Source organism: Scatophagus argus, chromosome 9, assembly GCF_020382885.2.
Source record: "Scatophagus argus isolate fScaArg1 chromosome 9, fScaArg1.pri, whole genome shotgun sequence".
In the NCBI taxonomy this organism is placed as follows: Eukaryota; Metazoa; Chordata; class Actinopteri; family Scatophagidae; genus Scatophagus; species Scatophagus argus.
The window spans coordinates 2,164,391-2,185,194 of NC_058501.1; the positions used below are offsets into that span (position 1 = coordinate 2,164,391).

General features: G+C 40.0%; 1 protein-coding gene across 1 annotated transcript in view; it reads left to right on the forward strand.

Annotated features, from left to right (window-relative positions):
* ascc3 (activating signal cointegrator 1 complex subunit 3) overlaps positions 1–20,804 on the forward strand; it is a 136,195-nt gene that overhangs the window by 66,374 nt on the left and 49,017 nt on the right. The window contains exons 12-15 of the mRNA XM_046400567.1: positions 8,587–8,763; positions 8,965–9,036; positions 11,846–11,980; positions 20,592–20,783. Of these exons, the coding sequence (XP_046256523.1) occupies positions 8,587–8,763; positions 8,965–9,036; positions 11,846–11,980; positions 20,592–20,783 (576 nt within the window). The remainder of the gene's footprint in view (positions 1–8,586; positions 8,764–8,964; positions 9,037–11,845; positions 11,981–20,591; positions 20,784–20,804) is intronic.

Below are 20,804 nucleotides of genomic sequence, written 5' to 3' on the forward strand. Positions count from 1 at the left end.
AGATTTTTGAGCGCCGTGCACCACATAAAATCAGTTCGAGGTCAGTGAGCACGACCAGAATCAATACATAAGGCGCACCGTCCATTTTTGAGAAAATTATGAAAAAAATATGCTAACAGGTTTTGTTGTTTTGTACTGGAAATGATGTGCATTAGTGAGCTCATTCCCAATAACATATCCTCATATCAACACCTCGTGGAAATAGGTTGATGATGTCTTTGTACTCAAGCACTGCACTTCCATTTTGTGTTATCTTCTACTTCTACGTCACCACTTCTCTGAGAGAAACATAAAAATCGAATTTTTACCCCAGTGCTCAGCTCTTAGATGTTGGTACATATTGCTTCTCATTTTAAGGTTTCGCGTGTAAAACTTGTGGTGAGTTTGTAAAATAATTCTTTAGAGTAGTGGTTCTCAGCTTTGGTGGCTTGTATGTGCTTGTCATGTTTCAGTCGTAATAATACAGTACGTCCCTCAGGTGGGACGTTTTTCTGCAGAGCAAGTAGTTTTACTGCTCATGCATGAGTTGCATTTTGCTGCTAATTCTTCTGTACTTTTATTTTATATTCAAGACATTTACCTTCAGTGAAGTGTTTTTACATTTTGCTTTTAGTTTGCATGTGTGCTTTCAGAGGTGTTCATTCAGTATCCCTATGATAAGTTTGCTCGCCCCACATTGGCAGTTAGAGTTACTGTATCAGAATGCTTGGAAATGAAAGAAATCCATCTGTACGTAAAGCTTACAGCTCAAACACACGTGAAAACGGTTTGCGTTCACCTGCGTGTGAAAAAAGCCTCAGTCAAGTAGCAGTTGTGAACTTGAACACAGTACCTCCTATACCATGAGTATTGAAAGTATTCACCAGGGACACACCTGAACAAACAAACAAACAAATATACATAACCCAGATATGAGAAATCCAATCATCCCTTGAATAAAAAAGTGATCTGGAAGATCAGCTGCTCATTCAAAACAAGCAAACAAAATGAATGAACAATTGGAAAGAGTATTAGAGGTAAGATTATAGGACTTTGAGGAGACCAAGCATTCAGATATGCATTTGTTATTGTCATTTATCAGGTTATTTTCTTTCAGGAACAAAAAGCGGCTTTTTGGAAGGTTACATCTGAGAGGAATTAAAATTTCATTAAAAAAGTTTTTGCATCTTTTTCCTTGTATTTTAAGTATTTAATATTCGCTGATATCTTAAGCCTATAGTTACTTTTCCATTTTGTGGGAACTTTTACTGTTCTGTTTTACTGTATTTTTTATTCTTTTATTTTGCAATTTCTACGAGTGAATGTCCTTCAGAAGCTAGTCATGTACTCTGCCTTTCTCATTGGATAATTGACATGTTTATGTGTTGATATGTCAGTTGAGTTAGTATTGCCAAGCTGTCTTTTTTTTTTTTTTTTTTTAATATGTGTCTGTAGAACACATAGTTGACTTGTAAAGTAACAACAGCACACACTCATCTAAAATCGTGAGTCCTACCCTCTTTGGCTTCTGCAAGACAAAATGATCACGCCTCTGAAGCTGATTTCCCCTGCTAATGACTGACAGGTGTCAGAAATCAGGCAGAAATCAGTCAGGACGTTGCAGATATTACAGTGATTCTATGAATTCAGATATGCCCGTCTGAATTCATAGAATCAGTCTAACATCATATCATTATAAAACATCATATAGAGAAGGCTCATATGTCTTGCCTATGTTTTGCCTGTCCTTGGCACTCATTGATGTGACTCACTCTGCACCCAAAGCTGTTATTTGTTGCTTTTAAGACAAAGGAATATGCAGTGTTGTCTGTGTGGGATTAGGATTACAGTTCTGTGTATGCAGAAACACATAAATGTGCCTACATACTCTTTGAGTCAGATCATATACAGAGCAGCTTTGCTTCACCACTCAACAATGACACAACAATGAAAAGAATGGTGCAGACAAGGCTGGCAGCTTCTTCAAAATGTCTTTCGCATTAACATCAAGGCAAGAACAGCCATCTCTATGTATGACTGCTATGTACAATTATGTATATATAGATATATATGTATAGCAGCTGTTAAAGATCATAACACATCACTCGACCTGAAACCAGCATCATCATCATCATCATCAAGTGTCATAAAGGTAGTAAAGAAGGATTCAGCAGTTATATTGAAGAACTTCCAAACCCTTTATCTATTAAAGATAAAATAAAAAGAAACTGGGCAGGGAAATAAAATGATTGCACCATGTATAGCAGAAAAGGAAAATAAAGGAGAGAAGAGAAGAAATACATTTCAAAAAGTCTATGAATGTGCCTTTGATTGGCATATGCCTATGGGTGTATAAAAATTAGAGTTAAGAAATGTCCCACTCCTGTATGACTGAAGCATGACAGACCAACTGGAGCACTCATCATAAGGGGAAACGTTGATCATACACGGGTCGCAGCTGCAGATTGAAACTGAGGGGCAGGGATGCAGGGATGAGCTGCTGTGCTGTGCAGCGACGAAGACCTCTTGGCAGGGTTAACTGCAAGGTAATTGAAAACCGGTCCGTACATGTGGCCGCTGTTTACTTGGTTCACAGCCCATTTATGTGCAGGTTTAACTGATAATACTGAAGAAGGGCTGACTAGGTGCTTTGTGTACCTCTAGAGGTTGCGCTGCAGTGCACAAGCGTGAAGCCTTTTGACTGTCTGTCTGTTTGCCAGCAGACCGCTCCGGCTGTCCGGCTGACGCAGTGATGTCATCAGGGCTATTTTCTCAGGCTGTTCTTTAGTTGCCCTTTCAATGACTGATTCTCATACTGGCTACTCTCGAAGATCATTGGCTGAAACTGAAAAGAGTCACGCCTATTCTTAACGCTTGTAGTGTCTATTTCTTCCGCTGCACACCTGATTTACCTCCTGTGAACCTGAAATAGTCTGTGCCATAACATTAGGCATACACCACCACTCAGAGTATTCAGGCCGTCATCTTCACTGGTCTGTGCAAATTGTTTTTCCTTAATGTCATTTAAGGGTATGTCCAAGTTGTCCATGTGGGATGTTAAACAGTCTTTCTCTCAGCTCGGCAATGAATGCAGGTAGATTTACACTTTACCTCCCTCTGCGGCCCTGATCTTTGGCATTAATGTGTGATGACAGCGAACACTGCAGAGGTATGAGGAGGAGAGAAAGACGGAAAGGGAGGGAGGGCAGAAGGGGAAAGAAAGAATGAGCGTAAAATGGGATAAAAGAGCACTAAAGAATGAAAGAGCTGAAATGGGAAAGAAAGAAACAAAGAAAGAAAGTTAAAAGCAAGGGTGTAAGTTGTACATGTGAAAGAAATGTAAGTGAAGTAAAGAGGAACAGTTCCCAATGGTGGTTCAGTTGAGAACCAGCCAAGAGGTCGCAGGGTGAATCTTGGGGGCAGATACGATTATGATAATTTCTTGTCAAGTCTTCTGCAAAGAACTATGTAATTTAGCACTAATTAACAGCAATTTCCTTCAAGAGAATTTTCATTGTAAAACCAGTGGTGATGTAATAGTACTCAAAATTCACCATTCGGCATGTACTTCAGTTTTAGGGTCATGGTTTGGTACTTTTTCAGTACAGCAGAAAAAATAAAAATAAACAAAACAAAAAAAAAAACAAACAAAGCTTCCTTTTCATTTATTTTGGAAATGTAAGCATTGAGCTTTGTTGGAAACAGTTCTTACTGGAAAAGTTTTTTTCGCTGTCCATACCATTATATTGGCAGTAAAAAAAGGATAAAAAATAACTCAAATTTGTGAATAACTGAAGCATGTACTTGTCTATGCAGAGCGGCTGGACAGACTAGAAATCTTGTTTCACACCACACTTTCAGATCATAATTAAAGTAACGTAGTATGTAACCGAACCGTTAAGGAGCGTAACTTGCACCAGTTCATTACAGATGAGAGTCCTTCTTTCTTGTCGATGTTGGTCCTAGTACCGTATTTTCCAGACTATAGAATGCAGTGAGTATAAGCGGAACCCACCAAATTCAGAAAAAAAAAAAAACAAAAAAAAACATATACAGTGAACCCTCGTTTATCGCGGGGGTTGCGTTCCAAAAATAACCCGCGATAAGTGAAATCCGCGAAATAGATATCTTTATTTTTACTATTATTTTACAATGCAATATTGTACTATAGAATGAAACAAAACATCAAAACTTGTTTTCAGGCCTAAAATGTGTTTAAGAAATACAAATATTAACGTTTTTTTTTTTTACAAAAACTATGATATAAAACAGGATTTATTCTCGCACACGCGTATTTCACAGTCCGTCCAGCTGTGCCTCTTCGTCCTGACTCCGCTGCTCTGTAGCGTCTTTTTCCACTGAAGGCTGCGCAGGAGTCTTTCCCCGAGAGAAGAACATCGTTATGGGTAGTTGTCAATATCAACAATATCAACTTTTTCACTTCTATACAGTAAAGCCCTGGAGCCATTTAGGATTCAGAGCACAATGCACTGTAAAAAAAAAAAAACGCGAAGCCGCGATAAGTGAAGCGCGATATAGCGAGGGTTCACTGTATAGGTCGCATTTGAGTATAAGCCGCAGGTGTCCTTTTATTACCTTTTTATTAGCTTTTGTCGTCTTTTTCCATTGCGTCAGTTCTTCACGCTGCCGTCACATTTACACCAAGCTTACGTGCAGCAGCTCTATTACCTTCTTGGACAGCCAGTTCCATTGCTTTTAATCATTAAACACACCATGATGACGGTGTGTGCATGAGTGGTAGTGTATGTCTTCCTCTTCACATCACCTCTTCCACCTGCTTAGAGCGCCCCCTGGAGGCCGGTAGCCTGTAAAAAAAAAAAAAAAAAAAAAATCCATAGATTAGCAACATCGTTGTTTAGGCCGCAGAGTTCAAGGCGTGGGAAAAAAGTAGTGGCTTATAGTTCGGAAAATACAGTAGTTGTAGTGACATGATTGACACTGTGTGAACAATTCTCAACTATAGCACATCACAACAAAATATAGGATGCCCCACGCAGTGGAGCTGAGCTAATCAGGTCCCACTAACTAGCCACTCACCTGTACCTGACAAATGCCAGTGAAGAATCGAATTAAACTGGTTCGTGCTTGTAGCTGACCTTAAAGGTTAAGGCTGGTGTTTTTCTTATTGTCTACAAATCCCATAAAAAATAAACTCAGTACTTTGTCTTTATTGAGAAAGAAACAAAAGTAGGGGGATATTTTCAGTAGTGGACTAATCCACATTTAGTGCTCCGGTGAGTATTTGGGGCAGAAGCATAAAGTACATGTGTTCATAATGATGAAGGAGCATCTCATTGTTATGTTTTTTGACAGCAGTGGAGCTCTGTGGAACAGAGGGATACGGCAGTCTCCTGATACTTTGTAGGATCCATTCATAATTAGTTTGACTCAGCACATAAAATATATCACCACTTATACTAGAATGCGTACTGCCAGTGTTTTGAACACTTTGGGTTATACTGTTAAAATAGGTGTTGGGGAAGAAGGAACTCTACATAGCTCTTATAAAAATTACAAGCTTCTACAAAGTAATACAGAATATTTTAACCTTTAATGCTGTTTCTGGCTACAGAGGATTATTCCACTGAGTAGGACTGCTCTTTATGCCGCCAATTATACATGTATGTGACTGGCACAGAAACAGCGTGTTTCTGTTAGTCTTTGTGTGAGAACTTGTAAACAGCTCGTAGTCCGCGCTCAACAGAACAGTGCCGGCACTATGGCTGGCAGACCCTCCCCCTCCTCCTTCATCTCTCTGTCCAATTATTGCCACACCTGACAGACTGCTATAATTGATTGTGCTGAAGGAATTAAGGCGGCTGCTCCTGATGCGCTAGGTGCTTAAGTTCACGTCTTCAGACACATTAATATGGAAATCCCTGTAAACTAAATGATATTTGTCCCGTTTTTATGCAAATGTTTTTGAACTGAGCCAGTTACCACTTTGATGTTTAGCTCGGAAGAGCTTTGGTTTGGACTACATTTTCTTGGCCAGGTGTACTGCTACCAATTATTCTCTACATTCAAGATAAAGTCCCTGTAAACTTCATTACAAAGGCCTTTAATGTGACTTTGTTGTAGGGCTTCTTTTTGCTTCTTCTTCATGGTTTGATATTTAAGCAGTACTTTGCTGTACCTGAGCTTACATATTATAATTAGATGCTTGACCGTGCCTTTTAATGCACATAAAGTGATTATAATATCCTTTAAAAATTGGGATTCTGAGTGTTGTTGCTTGGCCAGATGCAGAGATATCAAACTGTCAAATCACATTCTTGCCCAAAATGTCTCTTTGAACAAAAGGTTCTCACCCACTGGAGGTTGTGAGTGCCAAGCCTTCAGTCATGCCCTTCTTTCAAGCTGTACTAATCATCTTTTCATATAAACATTGGATTAAATGTTTGTGTGCAAAGCTCAAAGTGATGACCAAACAGAATTGTGCAGTTCCTCTTTGCTTTACAAAGGCCCTTTTAGCATGATATTTCTGCCTAGAAGCTCAGGTGTCATTATGCTTGTTTGAAACATTTTTAGGCAGCTATTTTCAGTGATAAAGCTCAAACGAACCGACTATACTCTACTTGCTTGGCACCAAACAGGAGACAGACCCAGTTAGTAGCTGGTGACCATAGTGGATTATTTAGCAGCTAAAGAGGCAGATATTTCACTCAGGAGGTGGTGAACACCAAAACAGAGCTAACGGGTGAATATTGAACTTGATGTTTCATCTCTAGGTAAATGTTTATGTTGCTCTGTGGGTGTACTTGATGTGTAAATCAGCAACTGTGTGCTACCATGTTTACTCATAACTTTACAAAGATGCAATGTTGATTTTTTTCTGCTTCACCCAAGTGGCCAAAAATTCAATGCATGCAACTTTAAAATATGCAACCTGATTTTATTGAAAAGCGTATTGTATAATGTCCCCAGATACTCAGATTTTGTTACAGTTAGGTGCTAATCAGAACAGCAGTGGTCACATTTCTTACATAAGTAAAAGTAGCAAGACCACAATGTACAAAGCATTTATTATAAATAAGTATGATAACAAATATTATAAACAAAATCAAAACTATTGATCAGCTATTTTTTCTCGTAAAATACTGATGTCAGAGATCCAGTCGGGTTCTAACTGATTTTAAAAAGTACCCTGGCAGCTTAGTATTTCACTAAGGCTTTGGGCAAAAAGAGGAGGGAAAAGCTGTGGAGGCTGAGATATTGTAATTTTTGTTTGCTGGTAAGAGACAGGATTGTGTTGGGAGCCGTTCTGCTATAGGGGGTTCAAAGGTCCAGTATTTCAGATGTGCATGCAAATCAACTGATGATAGCTGCTCTTCCTTTTCTTTTGTTTGACATTAGCATTTCACTGTAGCTTTGTGAGCCACATGGATCTCAGTACTCAGTATCTCAGAGGACTTCACAGATCACCACACTGCCCAATTTTGTGACCTATTAATTTTATTTTCTTCAGCTCATTACTCACTCTCCTTGGGGTGCTTATAAAATGTAGCTGTTTATCACAATTACCTTATGCTGTCATTAAAATTTTATGATGCCAAAGACTTAATTCAAACATCGACTACAGAAAAGCAGTTCAGCTCAAAGTTGCATAAAGTAAAAGGCAAAATAAAAGACAAAAAAAAAAAAACCTTCAACATGATCAGTAACCCTGTTTGAGCTGAACAAGATGCACATCCACAGTATGGAGGTTCTGCGAGGTTGGAGTAAATGTGTAGTGCAGACCCGGGCCGCTTGCAGGGATAGGCTAAGGTCTTATCTTGATGGGGTGGTTTGACAGGTACTGCATCACATTAAAGGCCTTACCAATCTTCCCTGTCACATCCAGCAGGAGGCTCACAGATAGGGCTACCCCGCCACCCCACCCCACCCCAATTCTCTTTCCTCTCGCCCACGTTGATGCACAACATATATTGAATTTTTTTTTTCCAGATTTCAAAGACAAAGTAAAGACATAAGCAAGTACGTGAGCAAGATAATCTCCTGTGTCTCTTAGATAGTTATAACAGAGACCCCAGAGCCACTGACTCACCTTCTGTGCCTATGTTTTCTAAAATGCACAAAAATTTAATTGAAGCCTTTTCTCAGCCTTTGTTGATACGTTTTCCACGGTAACATCTGTGCTTTTATGCTTCAGCCTTCTATGACCTCATGTCTGCACACACAGCTGAGTGATAACCGGTGGTTGGAAAGCTGTCTGTCAAATGTTTAAAGGTACAAATATATGAGGGAGGAAAGCAGCAGGACTTAACCTATTTGATATTATATGTTAGTTTTAAATGTAAAACATGTATTTTATATTAAATCTTGTTATAAATGTCTTATAATTGTCATGGGCATCAACAGTTACAAAAGCCACAGCAGTAGCTGCCTTCTTGATTCAGTTTGGGTCTTAATGGTGCTGTACAGTGTAATGAATGCAGGTCTTTCAATAGACGTGGCTTAAATCCTCTCAGAGAAGCTGCGTTCAGTTCAGGAGCAGATTCACCGCTATTGCAACTTTTCCTTCTGCCTGAATGAATGCACGGGGTAGAGAGTGGTGTAATGTCGTGTTGTTGTTGTCTGCCTCAGGTGGAGTCCACTCAGAGTATGATCAGGATCCTGGGACTGTCAGCCACCCTGCCCAACTATCTGGATGTTGCCACCTTCTTACATGTCAACCCCTATATTGGCCTCTTTTTCTTTGACAGTCGCTTCAGACCAGTGCCCCTTGGGCAAACCTTTGTTGGCATCAAAACCACAAATAAGGTAAACAACAAAAAATGATGTGAATTTATAAACCTACAGGACTTTTAGTTTTAGATACAAGGGTAATTAAGTTCTTCAAGATGATACGTGTATACAATAAGTGTGCAATAGCTCTGACAAGACTGATTAGCTTCATTAGCTAAAACAATATTGTTGTGATTAAAGTTAATTTGTTCACTGTGATTTTTGGGTCCTGTTTAGATCCAGCAGCTTCATGACACGGATGAGGTTTGTTACAACAAAGTTTTGGAGCAGGTTAAAGCCGGCCATCAGGTAAGTTTGAGGCGTAAGTGATAGCTTTACCTGTCAGTTCATTTTTAAATGGGTCTAGATGTCCGCTGTGGGTTTAGCTGAAATGACTGTAGGTCATCAACATAGGCTAATGCTAACACGCAGTTGTGATTTGGTTGAAAACTCCATCTCCGGCTTACTTACGAATGCTCTCCAGCTGATTTGTTACACTTGTTACACAAAGGCTACACTAAATAATTAATCTGTTGTGGAAGTCATCTTGTAATTGATCTGTATTAGCCATGTACTGTATATGTTTATACAAGTCATCTGCTAACACTAGTAACACATATCCACATCAGTACATGTTCATTCCCAAATGGGTAAAAGGTTGTTAAACTTATGTTCTTGTATCTTAATGATAAGCTTATTATGCAGCAAGACAATCACCAAACTGTCCAGTCAGTGGGTTCCCTTCCAGTCTAACTTCATTTTCTAAAAGAGTCGGTGTCAAAAGGAACCAGACCAGAACCAAAATGCAACAATGTATCACCTTCTTGATTTGGAACAGATGAACCAAAACTACATTCATGAAAACACACTGAAAGACGCTGAAAATACCTACCCCGGTCACAGCCCATTTACCTTTCTGGTGTCTGGCGAGAGATACATAAGTATTTGCTGCTGTGCCACCAGACTACACAGCAGCTCCTTTCCTTAGGCTGTAAAACTTCTCAACTCATCCTTCACACTCTAGAAATAATGTTTACATTTTATGTACTTATTTATGCATTTATATACTGTAATTTTGCCTTTTACCTTGACCTTCCTACCCACTGAACAATTCCACTTTTCTTCAAACTGATTCTATGTTCTCACTAAGGCCAGTGTTCTACTGTTGGTATTATGGCCTCACCTTGTGAAGGACAGTTTCAATTTCTAGTTTCAATTTATCATGATTTCTTGAATATCACAACAAATAATTCTCATTTTATATTCCGTGTTTAGCCTGATTAACTTTTCATCACTGTCAGACTTCTTAATGGTTTTGATAAAAGTCACTGTGAAACCTTTGCACTCGAACTTAAAAATTCACACAGTAATGTTCCTGTAGCACCAGAATACATGGTGTCTTTAATAAAACTCCTGTTTCCTTTGAAAATATTTCTCTGAACTTTTTCATGAATAGAAACCCCTGCAGTAAATATTTTTGTGAACCTTTTCGAATGAACATCTGCTATCTGAAGTCTCTGAATTCCTTATCTCCCTTAGAGTAACCCTCCCCTTCTTCCACCTTCCTTCCCCCATCCACCATCCACCACCCTCTGCTCATTCTGCTTCCACTACAGCCTCAGAAGGCCTATTGGGAACACCAGAGTTGTGAATTCAGACTTTACCGTTTAGCTCCCATCTGCTACAGGAGTTGAGCTCCCTATTGAGCACAGTTGTTATCCTGTCTGCATCGTTTTATTGCAGCACACACACAGACACGCACCATTTTTCTTGCTTTTTTCCTTATTTCTTTCTCATTATCCCCCTCAGAGAGACACTTAATACGAGTCTTCTGTGGATCTTGAAAACTTGTAAACCAACTTTAATTCGACTGTACCACTGACAACATTTTTTAATCTCTGCAGTTCAAATGATACAATAGTCCAGTCTGGCTCGTAGGATGAGGCCACCGAGGCCACAGCTCAGCTGTAGAGGCTTCTTTTTTGCTCAATATTAAGTTGTCAAGAAGTGGCTGTGACATATATTAATTTCATCTGGGAGGATCTGATGGATGAAATTTCTTACGATTTTCCCACCAACCTCCCAGTGAGAAGCATGCTGCCAGAAAGAAGTTTAATAAGCTGAGAAGCTGGCGGTTACTGCCGACAATGCTTTCACACAGCCCAGCGGTGCTGATAAAACACCTTCAACAAATAACACTTGCTGCGGTAGTCTCTTTGGGCCCACTGTGTTTGAAGCATACACACAACTGGTTATTGCATGTGTGTGCAGTCATGCAATAATGATCTAATATTATGTTTCCTTACTCAAAGGTTACACAATTACATGTAAATCAGTAGGGCACTCAGAGAGCTCAATAAGACCCAATAGTCCACTCTTCTATAATATACAGTTCTGAAAGGGAAACCAATATTCTTGGATGTATTATTTTGGATCTGCTCCAAAGTTTAATAAGCTCCTCCTTGGCCCACGCTGCTTACCAAGTTTCATAAAAATCGGGCCAAACTGAACCAAAAACAGAAACTCACTGGCAGAAGTAACAGTGTCGGCGTGGTTGTTTGCAGGTAAATGGATTTGTTACACCACATTAGCACTGTACACAATGAGCTCATATCAAATGTGCAATCACTGTAGTCAGTTTTTGCACCCGTTTCTGTATTTTCATTTGTTTTGTGCTCCGATTTGTCTCAGTCTGTTAAAGCCTCATAACAGCTTGAGATGAAATATTTAAATATATTTTTGTACAGAATGAAGACGGTGGATTTTATCCTTTGTTAATACCATTGGAGCTGCTGGACATTTAAAGGTTCTTTTAATGGCCAGTATAACAAGAGGAATGATTACATGTTCATGTGGTTCATATGACAGTTGTTTAAAGATAGACTTGAAGCATTATGAACCATAAGTGAAAATGTGGTCAACGTGCATTGTACATACACGTGCATCATCAATTAAAGGTATAACATGAATGAATAAGTGAAGAACCAGAACCAATTCAGATATTTCCACAGAACAAACATTTACAAGGGGTTCACTGAATTGTTAAATATGAACGTGAAATTTTTGTGTTGTATTGATGATGTGAACCTGCTTTACCCTAAATCTTTGTATGTCTTAGGTGATGGTGTTTGTCCACGCTCGCAATGCCACAGTGAAGACGGCCATGGGGCTGATCGAAATGGCAAAGAACCATGGAGAAATATGCTTCTTTGAGCCAGAACAAGGTCCTGACTACGGCCAGTGTGAGAAGCAGGTAGAAAACGATTTCAGTGATCTGTGCCACCAGTATTTTATTTCTGCTTTTTGACAGTGTATAGCAAGGTTGTTCTCTCATTCTCATCTAGAACATTGATAAGTCCTTTGTTCGGTCAACAATGTTTAGTCTTCAAAGGAGGCTTGAAACACATGTTTGTATCTGTGCGATTCAAAATGATACAGTTAGCCCTGTTTCTCAGGTACAGTTTAAAATTGTATTTTTACACAAATCATTTTATTTAGGAAGTCTTTTTTTTTTAATCTTGTGTATCCTTACATAGAGTTTCTGGGACCTACAGTACCTGCTCTACATTTTTACATTACTCCAAATTTACACTGAGAGAGACGTAGTGCCTGGCTGTGGGAATTGAACTGGAAAGCCAAAGAGAACAGATCTGACAGCAGATAAGAGAACACTGGAGTTCCTGATCCACAGCTCATCATTACTGTATCTGCATATGGCACAATTTTGGTACTATATTGTGTGTGTGTGTGTAATTAATGGTCTTTGTGCTGTGCGAGTACACAGAGGTGGAGCTATGTTCTCCCTCAGAGGATGGTCACTTAGACTGCAACTCCCATATTTAAATCTCTTGCAGCAGAAGGCAGAGTGATAAATTTAGTAACCTTTTCCATCATTCCCCTGGGGCTGAGCCAAGATTGATGGCACCTCTAATCTTCCCTCTGTTTAAATAGGATATGTATACAAATCAGATCACTTTTCATGCTTTCTAAAACTGGAAATCAAGACAAGAGATTACGCTGGGAGACTAAAAATGATGCGTTGTATCCAGGTTAGTCTTTATAACGGTTTAAAGGCAACTGTGCAACTGTTCCTACAGTATATATACATGAATTAATCTTGTGATATATGCACTAACTGTGCATTAATTTGCTCTTAGCTCTTCTGCTGTGTCCCAACATAGTGAGTATTATCCACTCCATTTGGTTGTCTTTGAGTGTTTGTCAGTCCGGCCTCCTCTTTTGAAGAAAGAGGCATCAGGCTGATTCCACTCTAAACCCACACAGAGATAATGCACTATGTATTTGCACTCTGGAAATTGCCCCACATTAATATTTATAGGTGTTTTTTTAATCTCTAATATGCATATGCAGTGAAATAAAGCACCTCTAAGGTCAGTCAGATAATTTTGCGTTTATTTAGCCAGCTTTAAAAGTCAGAAGTGATTCCACAATATTTTTCTCTCTCCTAATGTTATTTAATTGGCTTAATCTCAGGGGGTTGGAGAGGCTGTCAATCAAGCTTAGATATCTCAATGCGCCCACTCGACTCAATTCTTGTTAAATGCAGATTTTGGTTAGCCAATGATTATAAAGTGCAGTTGACTAAAATAATAAAAACATTCAGAAAAGACTCTCCAAATGGGCAGTTTCCACAACAGTCCTTCACCCTCACCTTTTGATCACATGTGTACATATTTAAATGCCGTATTATACATAATGGGTGGGTATGTGTGGGTATGAGAGTGGAACTGTAAAAAAATGTTGCTTTGACAGTGCCCCTAATTCTTGCCTTGAAATACCTCTGTTGTATACAGTTAATATCAGAACATAGAGGCAATACAGCTTCGGGTGCTGTTGGTGATTGATTAGATGCGATTAAGGTCAGCAAAGTTTTCTGGTCATCACTAAATGCAGCGCTGGTCCCATAGGCTTGTTTAAGCTTCATAACTGTGGGAGAGAACTGAAAGCCAGAGAGGCACACAGAACATGTAATTGCCAGGAAGTGCTGCCCGCTTCCTTTTAGTGCCTGTGTTAACCAATGGTCTCTCAAGCAGAGCTTGCCACTTTGCAGAGCTCACTTTGCGGTCGGCTTGTGATTTGCAGAGCCGTCTGTTCTAGGATCATAGAAGACACACAGGTGATCTATTCGAAATAGCATCACGTCTGTCTGAGATTGTGTTTTTTTGTTTGTTTGTTTTTTTAAATGACGCACGCACATTTGTCAGTCTAAACAGAGAGCGAGAGAGACTTTGACTTCGCAGAAGAAGCAATGCCCCACTTATTCAGGAATATGATAACATAAAAACATAAAACATAAAAGGCTGTATATTAGAAATGAATGAGGTTAATATAAGATCAGCTTTGTGTGTGATCAGAAAAGAGCACAGGAGCAGAACTGAATGGCGCAGAGAAATGCGGCTCTGTTGTGAACAGCCGAGGTATTGCTCAAACGATAAATGGCCTATATCAGCACATCGCCCCTCTTCCACATCCTGTGTGTCCCCCCCAGTCTAACACAACCCGGTGCGGCGCATGTACAACAGATTAGCAAATTTGTTACGTAAGAAACACTGCCGCCCAGGTTTTGTTTGAGAAATTTCTGTTCGGTGTTTAGTATAACGAAAGCAACACGACCTTTACAGTAATTGTAGTGTGATTACTGATAATTATCCCATTACACTTTTCCCCTTAGTCCCTTGACGATGCAAGAAAATACATTACAAAAACTAAATACGGCTGCAACTAACATGTATTTTCCTCACTGATTAATCTGCCAATTTCTCCATTAATCTGTTTATCTTCTAGTCATTAAAATTTAAGAGAATTAACGGTGAATTCAACCACAGTTCCTAAGGCGATGTCTTTCCATTGCATGTTTTCTTCAACCAAACAGGGCAAATTCTTCACTATAGTTTCACCAAAACGTTGCAGTGAGAGAAGCAATTTTTCTTCATGTGTCCACATTAGCTGCACATGACCAGTTGAATAAAATCAGACTTCTTGAGGATATGTTCAGGCTTACATTGTGTCAAGATATGTATGGATCCTTCTCGTAAGTATTGTCTCTGTAGCCAAAGCTTGATGTAAACCGACTTGGTTTGCAACCCAGTGCAACAGTGTGGCTCACTGATGTGTTTCTAAGAGTGTTCAGACATCAGTGGACACCCTACCAGTTAGTAGGATACATTTATTGTTGGTTTCGGTTTGCACATGGGATTTGTTGACAGCAGGAACATATGGAATATTGACAGGGATTTATTTGGTTTCAAGGATTCATTCCTTGTCTCATTTTGAACGTAGCAGACAGTTGTGAACCAAGCTTTGGCTCAGTTGTTAGTTGGGTTTCAAAAATCACCTCTTGTTCTCATTAACGAGGCATTAAATTAACAGCTAAAGCTAAAGATATGAATAACAATGAACATGAATCCGAGGATACAAATACTTATGATCTAGCAAACTAACTGTGAGGCTGTAAAGCAGATGCCATTACCCCGACCTGTGTGCTGGAAGCGTCAGTCTAAAGCTCTCCCCAGAGAGTGTTGTATCGGAGAGCCCGTTTGACTTTCATTTGCTTCAACTCTGACAATCTAGCACCTACCTTCCTCTCCCTTCACCTCCCCCGTCTCCCTCGTTTTTTAATATCCAGTTCTCAGAGATGGAACCACGTGACTGGTTCTTGATGAGAAAAGAACTGTTCTGTGGAGGTCAAGAGACACCTTGTGGTCCCTTGTGTCCATTACACAGATGATATACAGACCTATCACCCATGAGGACTATGAAGTAACACCTTTAGCACTAGCATATGGTTTCAGTGGTGGACATTTGTGCTGTATAAAAGATTTGCTTAAAGTAGTCATTACTTAAGAAAGGACCGTTAAGTCAGTGATGATGTACAGTAAATGTAGAGAAAGACAGTACAGGTGTACTGATACACCTTTGCTTTTCTTGAGAGGATGTCTTTCTCTTTAAACTTTCCATCTCTGTGGTCTTTAGATGTGCGTCTTTCATGTCATTTTGTTTGACAAGACACAGCGATGCAGACACGCTGATGCCTCTAAGTGCGAAGCCTCCAGGGACTCCACAGCAACACCAGAGCAGGCTCATTAATGTCTCTGTTTGCTTTCATTGGTGCTATTTTTTACAAGTCTGGTCCACTGCGGGTCCTTTCATTGCGTCAGATCCGTGACAGCCTGTCACAGTGCCAAACCAGCTCCCCAGTACACTGATCAGCAACAATGAGCTGCAGCTCAAAGGCTGGAGGAGAGAAAAAAAAGAAAGGAACGACACAGTGGAGTGACAAACACGCACATCACGAAAACGGTTGCTTTAAATAGAAATGCTGCTTTGTAAAATAGTGGGACAGTGAAGACAACTGGTGCCTCTCTATCCAGCCCGGCTGCTCTGGTATTACATCTCATCTGCAGTCTCATAGCCTCGGGCAGCGACCTTGCATGTTATCATGGCAGCGCATAGGAAGTCCATTTTCCTCTTTAATTGTGTCTTCATCAGCATTAAAAGGGCTGACTGGTGTTTTAACTCTTCTGCTGTGCCACCCACCATGTTTAAGAACAAAGACTTGCTTTTTTTTGTTTTGTCTACACCCTCAGACAAACATCTCATCGGCAAGCACCTCACGCGAACAATTATGATCTCCATTACTGCTACTATTACAGCTCCTTCGTGTCTCTATTGTATGTTTAATGTCCTCTGGAAGCCTTTCAGAAGCAGAGCATCTTAACAGCTTAGTGTCAAAATGTAGAATAACCAGTGATGGAATCTCACTAAGCACAATTTCCTTAAGTAGTGTACTTAAGTACCATTTTGATTTACACGTACTTTGCTTGAGTATTTCAAACTTCTCATACTGAATACTTTGACTAATTTTAGAGGCAAATATTGTGCTTTTTACTCCACTACAAACACATAGTTACTTTGCAGATCCAGACCGTTCAGTGATGACATGCCATAAGTCCTGACCAATCAGATAGTGTTATGGGCAGGATACTGAGTAAGATCACAGAGTGGTAAATGGAAAACTGCTGAATATCAGACCTGTTAATTATACCTAGTTTTTATCTTTATTTTATACCCATAATTTCTGAAAATTTGTATCTTAGAATAAGAAAAACATTGCATTGCTCTCTCTCAAGAACATAAACTAACCTAAAGTATATTTAATATTAAAATAGACCTGCATGTGCATGGCAGAGTGGATAGAAGAGCTACGTCTAAGAAATTTTGTTTTGATTTTTTGTGGACACTGACTTCAGTGGCAGTAGAGGCCCAAAATATGGGAAGAGAGAATGCACATCACAAATAATGGCTGAAGCTGATTTATCATTGCCAACAGACTATGAAAATGACAGCAGTGTGAATTACAGGAGACTAAAAAATGCATATATATTCACTTTACAGGAAAACTTTTTACAACCCCAACAACACAAAATTACCAGTCTGTGTTGCCTCCTGCTTGACTGTTATTGGCTCATAGCAAGTCTACCACCATGTGATTGAAGCCAGTTAAATGCATTTGAAGTAGCCTTGTTGTATTTTTATCTGTTACCGCATTGGTGTGAAGAAATAGGTTAAAAAAGTAAAAGCAAAAGATATCCACCAATAATGTCCCACATTGATTTCTCGTAACTCTCAAAGCCTGCTTTTGCAGTGCAAGTAGTGCACACACACACACACACACACACACACACACACACACTCTACATGGGTGAAATAGAGTGGAGAGAGTGGGTGTGAGTGGAAACTTGTCCTCCCACTCTCTCCAGCATTAACAACCAGCCTCTTTGAGCACCAAACATTATGACTATCAAGAGCCACTGAGTGAAAACATAAATTAACTATCCTGCCTCCTTCTGAACAAATTAAATGAGTAGTTACGATGCTCATGAGAGTGAGTGTTGGTGGTGGTGACAGAAGTCATCTGCCACTCTTTTACCACGGAACTTGGATATTAGTCGCCAGATATTTTGGTCTGATTTTACACTTTAAATTCTCTGTTTTGAAGTGGATAATTTGGTGCACAAAAGTACTCATTCTTTTCCATTTCTAAAAATGAATATGCTACAGGATCAGGCATCTATGAATGTTTGAATGAAATCGTCCAAAATGTAAAACCACTCATTTATACCCATCCCTAGTTAGTGGCACTGAGAGGTTTGACAGTCTCTGGAATAGTTTATTTTGGCTCTGGGTGTTAGTTGCTGTTCTTCAGAGTCGCCGTAATGATAGATGGTGAGTGGAGCTGGCAGCCGGTTGTCTGTGGACAGAGTGAGCTTAGCAGCAGTGAGCAGCGGGGCCTAATGGGACCTGATCAGGAGCTTAGGTCACTGCCATCTCAAATACAGCCATGGCACAGCAGACATCAGCGCTAACTCACCTTAGATTAGATGCTGGAAGCATGCCTGTAACACGCCCTGACACCTCAAAGCAAAGCCTCGGCCTCAGCATTTCAATTACCCCCCCCCCCCCCCCAGCTCACATGCAGCACGGTGCTCGGCCTTGCCCTGAGGACTCCCACCAGGCCACAGTTTGCCCTGTTCAGTCATGCATGGCTTTTAGACAGCATAGCAGGATTGCTTTTTATTCTGTTTCTTCATTTTTATGGGATTGTCCTCTGAAAATGGAAAACTGGAACTGGAAATGGAAGGTTGCCAGCACAGCGAATACACTGTCACATCAATAGGTGGGAGAAGAGGGAATATGCTAAACTTGTTTAGAGGATACCCAGGAATCTAAACATGTGAGCTATTAACATATTTGCTATGCTTTGAACACATTAGGGTGGATGTTTTGCTGTCTCACAATATTGACAATCTGTTTCGTGTTTTATCTCACCAGCGTCTTTGATTTTTGTAAATGTATGCTTATCCTGAATTTGCGTATCCAAAGGGCAACCTCACATGCTCAGTCCTTCACATGCAAAGATGGGGATGGGGATGCACCACTTTGTGAAACACATAACTGCATCAACAGCATTGCTTCATTGGCGCTTCACTGTAGAACTCGTCGCCACTGAACACCGTTTGTTTGCAATTGATTGCATTTTGGCTTCGCTTTTTATTTTACACACTGTCCCAACTTGTTTGAAATCGGGGCTGTGTGTAAGTGGGAAAACAGTGAGACATCATGTCCTGGAATCAGCACAAGCCTTGTACTGGTTAATATATGCGCACTGTCTGATACTAATACACTCTCTGAAAGGGGAATTAATAGCAACAAAGATTACGTAGGGGGACATGGCCAAACTGAGGGGAAAACGGTGTGTGTCTTATGCTTTAAAGGTTTCATACTCTGTTGAATACATGACAAAGAGAAAATTACAGCATTGCTTTATTTAAATGCCTGAATATAAGATATTTTTAGATTTAACAGGCAAAGACCGGCAGCTCTGTGAGACGTGTCTGTCGGGTGCGTGACACTTTGTCAGATCTTACAGACTGTTAACGTCCTATCCAGTATTAGTTTAACTGTGCAGTAGTAAAGAAATTTAATCAATAGGCCTTGTGTAGATGTGCACCAATTGTCCTTTTTTTTAATTACAATCAATCCCAGAGATTAAATGTCATCGCAAACTTTTTTTTTTATTATTATTAACATATGAAACCAAAATCAGGATCTTTCCCTAACCTTAACCAAGTTGTTCTACTTTTAACCGTGCCAACAAAGGTTTCCTTAATCTTAGCATAATAATCTCAAAGTATTTATTTATTATTACCAAATCCTAAACAAAAAGCCTCAGTGCGATCAAACCTTAACCACAGAGGTGGATTATAACACTTGTAACAGATTTGGAAGGCACTGTTGATAGATGTGTTGGAATAGAATCTGTTTCTAAAGCTAATGATGGACAACACAGTTTTTTTTTTCCCTTTAGTTTAGACAACTTACTGGATTTGGACAGAAAGACAGAAAGACAGAATGAAACAGACAGTACGTCTTCCATGGAATTTCAGAAATGTGTTGTGTATGAGGACTGCACGGTGCTGCAGCAGTTAGCACTGTCACAGCAACAGGATTATTGGTTCAAATCCCGGTATCCTGGGTTTTTTAACATTAAATGAGTTAATTTATTGTTTTCACGTGATGGAACGAAAGCTGTACTTATCCTGAGCTGTTGATTACCGAAAGTCTCAGTCCTCCACCTGTACCCACAATGTTTGCGTACAAATCCAGATATTCGTTGCGACCCGAACACTCAGTGTGTGTGAGGCAGATGGCTGCTGGCAGCAACTGGCTGTCTCTTTGCTGTACAGATGAGTGCAGGCGCTGACCTCTATTTAGATGCCCAGAGAAAGAGATAAAGGCCTATGATGAGGACTCCCCTCAAGCTCAGCCAGGCCACAGCCCTACTGTCAGTCACCAGTCTGTATGTGTGTGTGTGTGTGTGTGTGTGTGTGGGTGGGGGCTGGGGGTGGGGGGGGGCTGCATATATTTTTGGATCCGCCACTATACTTTCTATTTTTCACATTAACACTCTGGCAATATCTTTGATAAGCTGGTGGTGTTCAGTGTTTGTGAAGAGCGTTTCAGAGAGCTGCTGATTCAGCTAAACTTTGTGAACCACTTGTACATTGTGATGTTTTTGTGCTGGAGGGTATGTTGTTATTGTTGCTGTTACAATAACAGGAACAGGTTATTGTAACAGGTAAAGTAATTAAATGGCTCAGGTCTTTTTCTCAGGTTTTCTTTTTCCTCTGGTGTCCAACATGATATCAGATCTGGACTTATTTCCCACTTTAGGCAACCAAAAAAAAATAAAAAATATTCTAGTTGCTTTTCCTCACACATCTTCAAGTCCTCAAGCGGCTTTCCTTTCCTTTTTAAGCTTACATCTCTTAACACCTTTTCAGATCCAGCGCTCCAGAAACAAGCAGATGAAGGAGATGTTCCCGGAAGGCTTCGGAATCCACCACGCCGGCATGTTGCGGTCTGACCGCAGCCTGATGGAGAGCATGTTCTCCAAAGGTTACCTCAAGGTGCTGGTCTGTACTGCTACCCTGGCCTGGGGAGTGAACCTGCCAGCTCATGCAGTTATTATCAAGGTACTACTATTTGATATTATT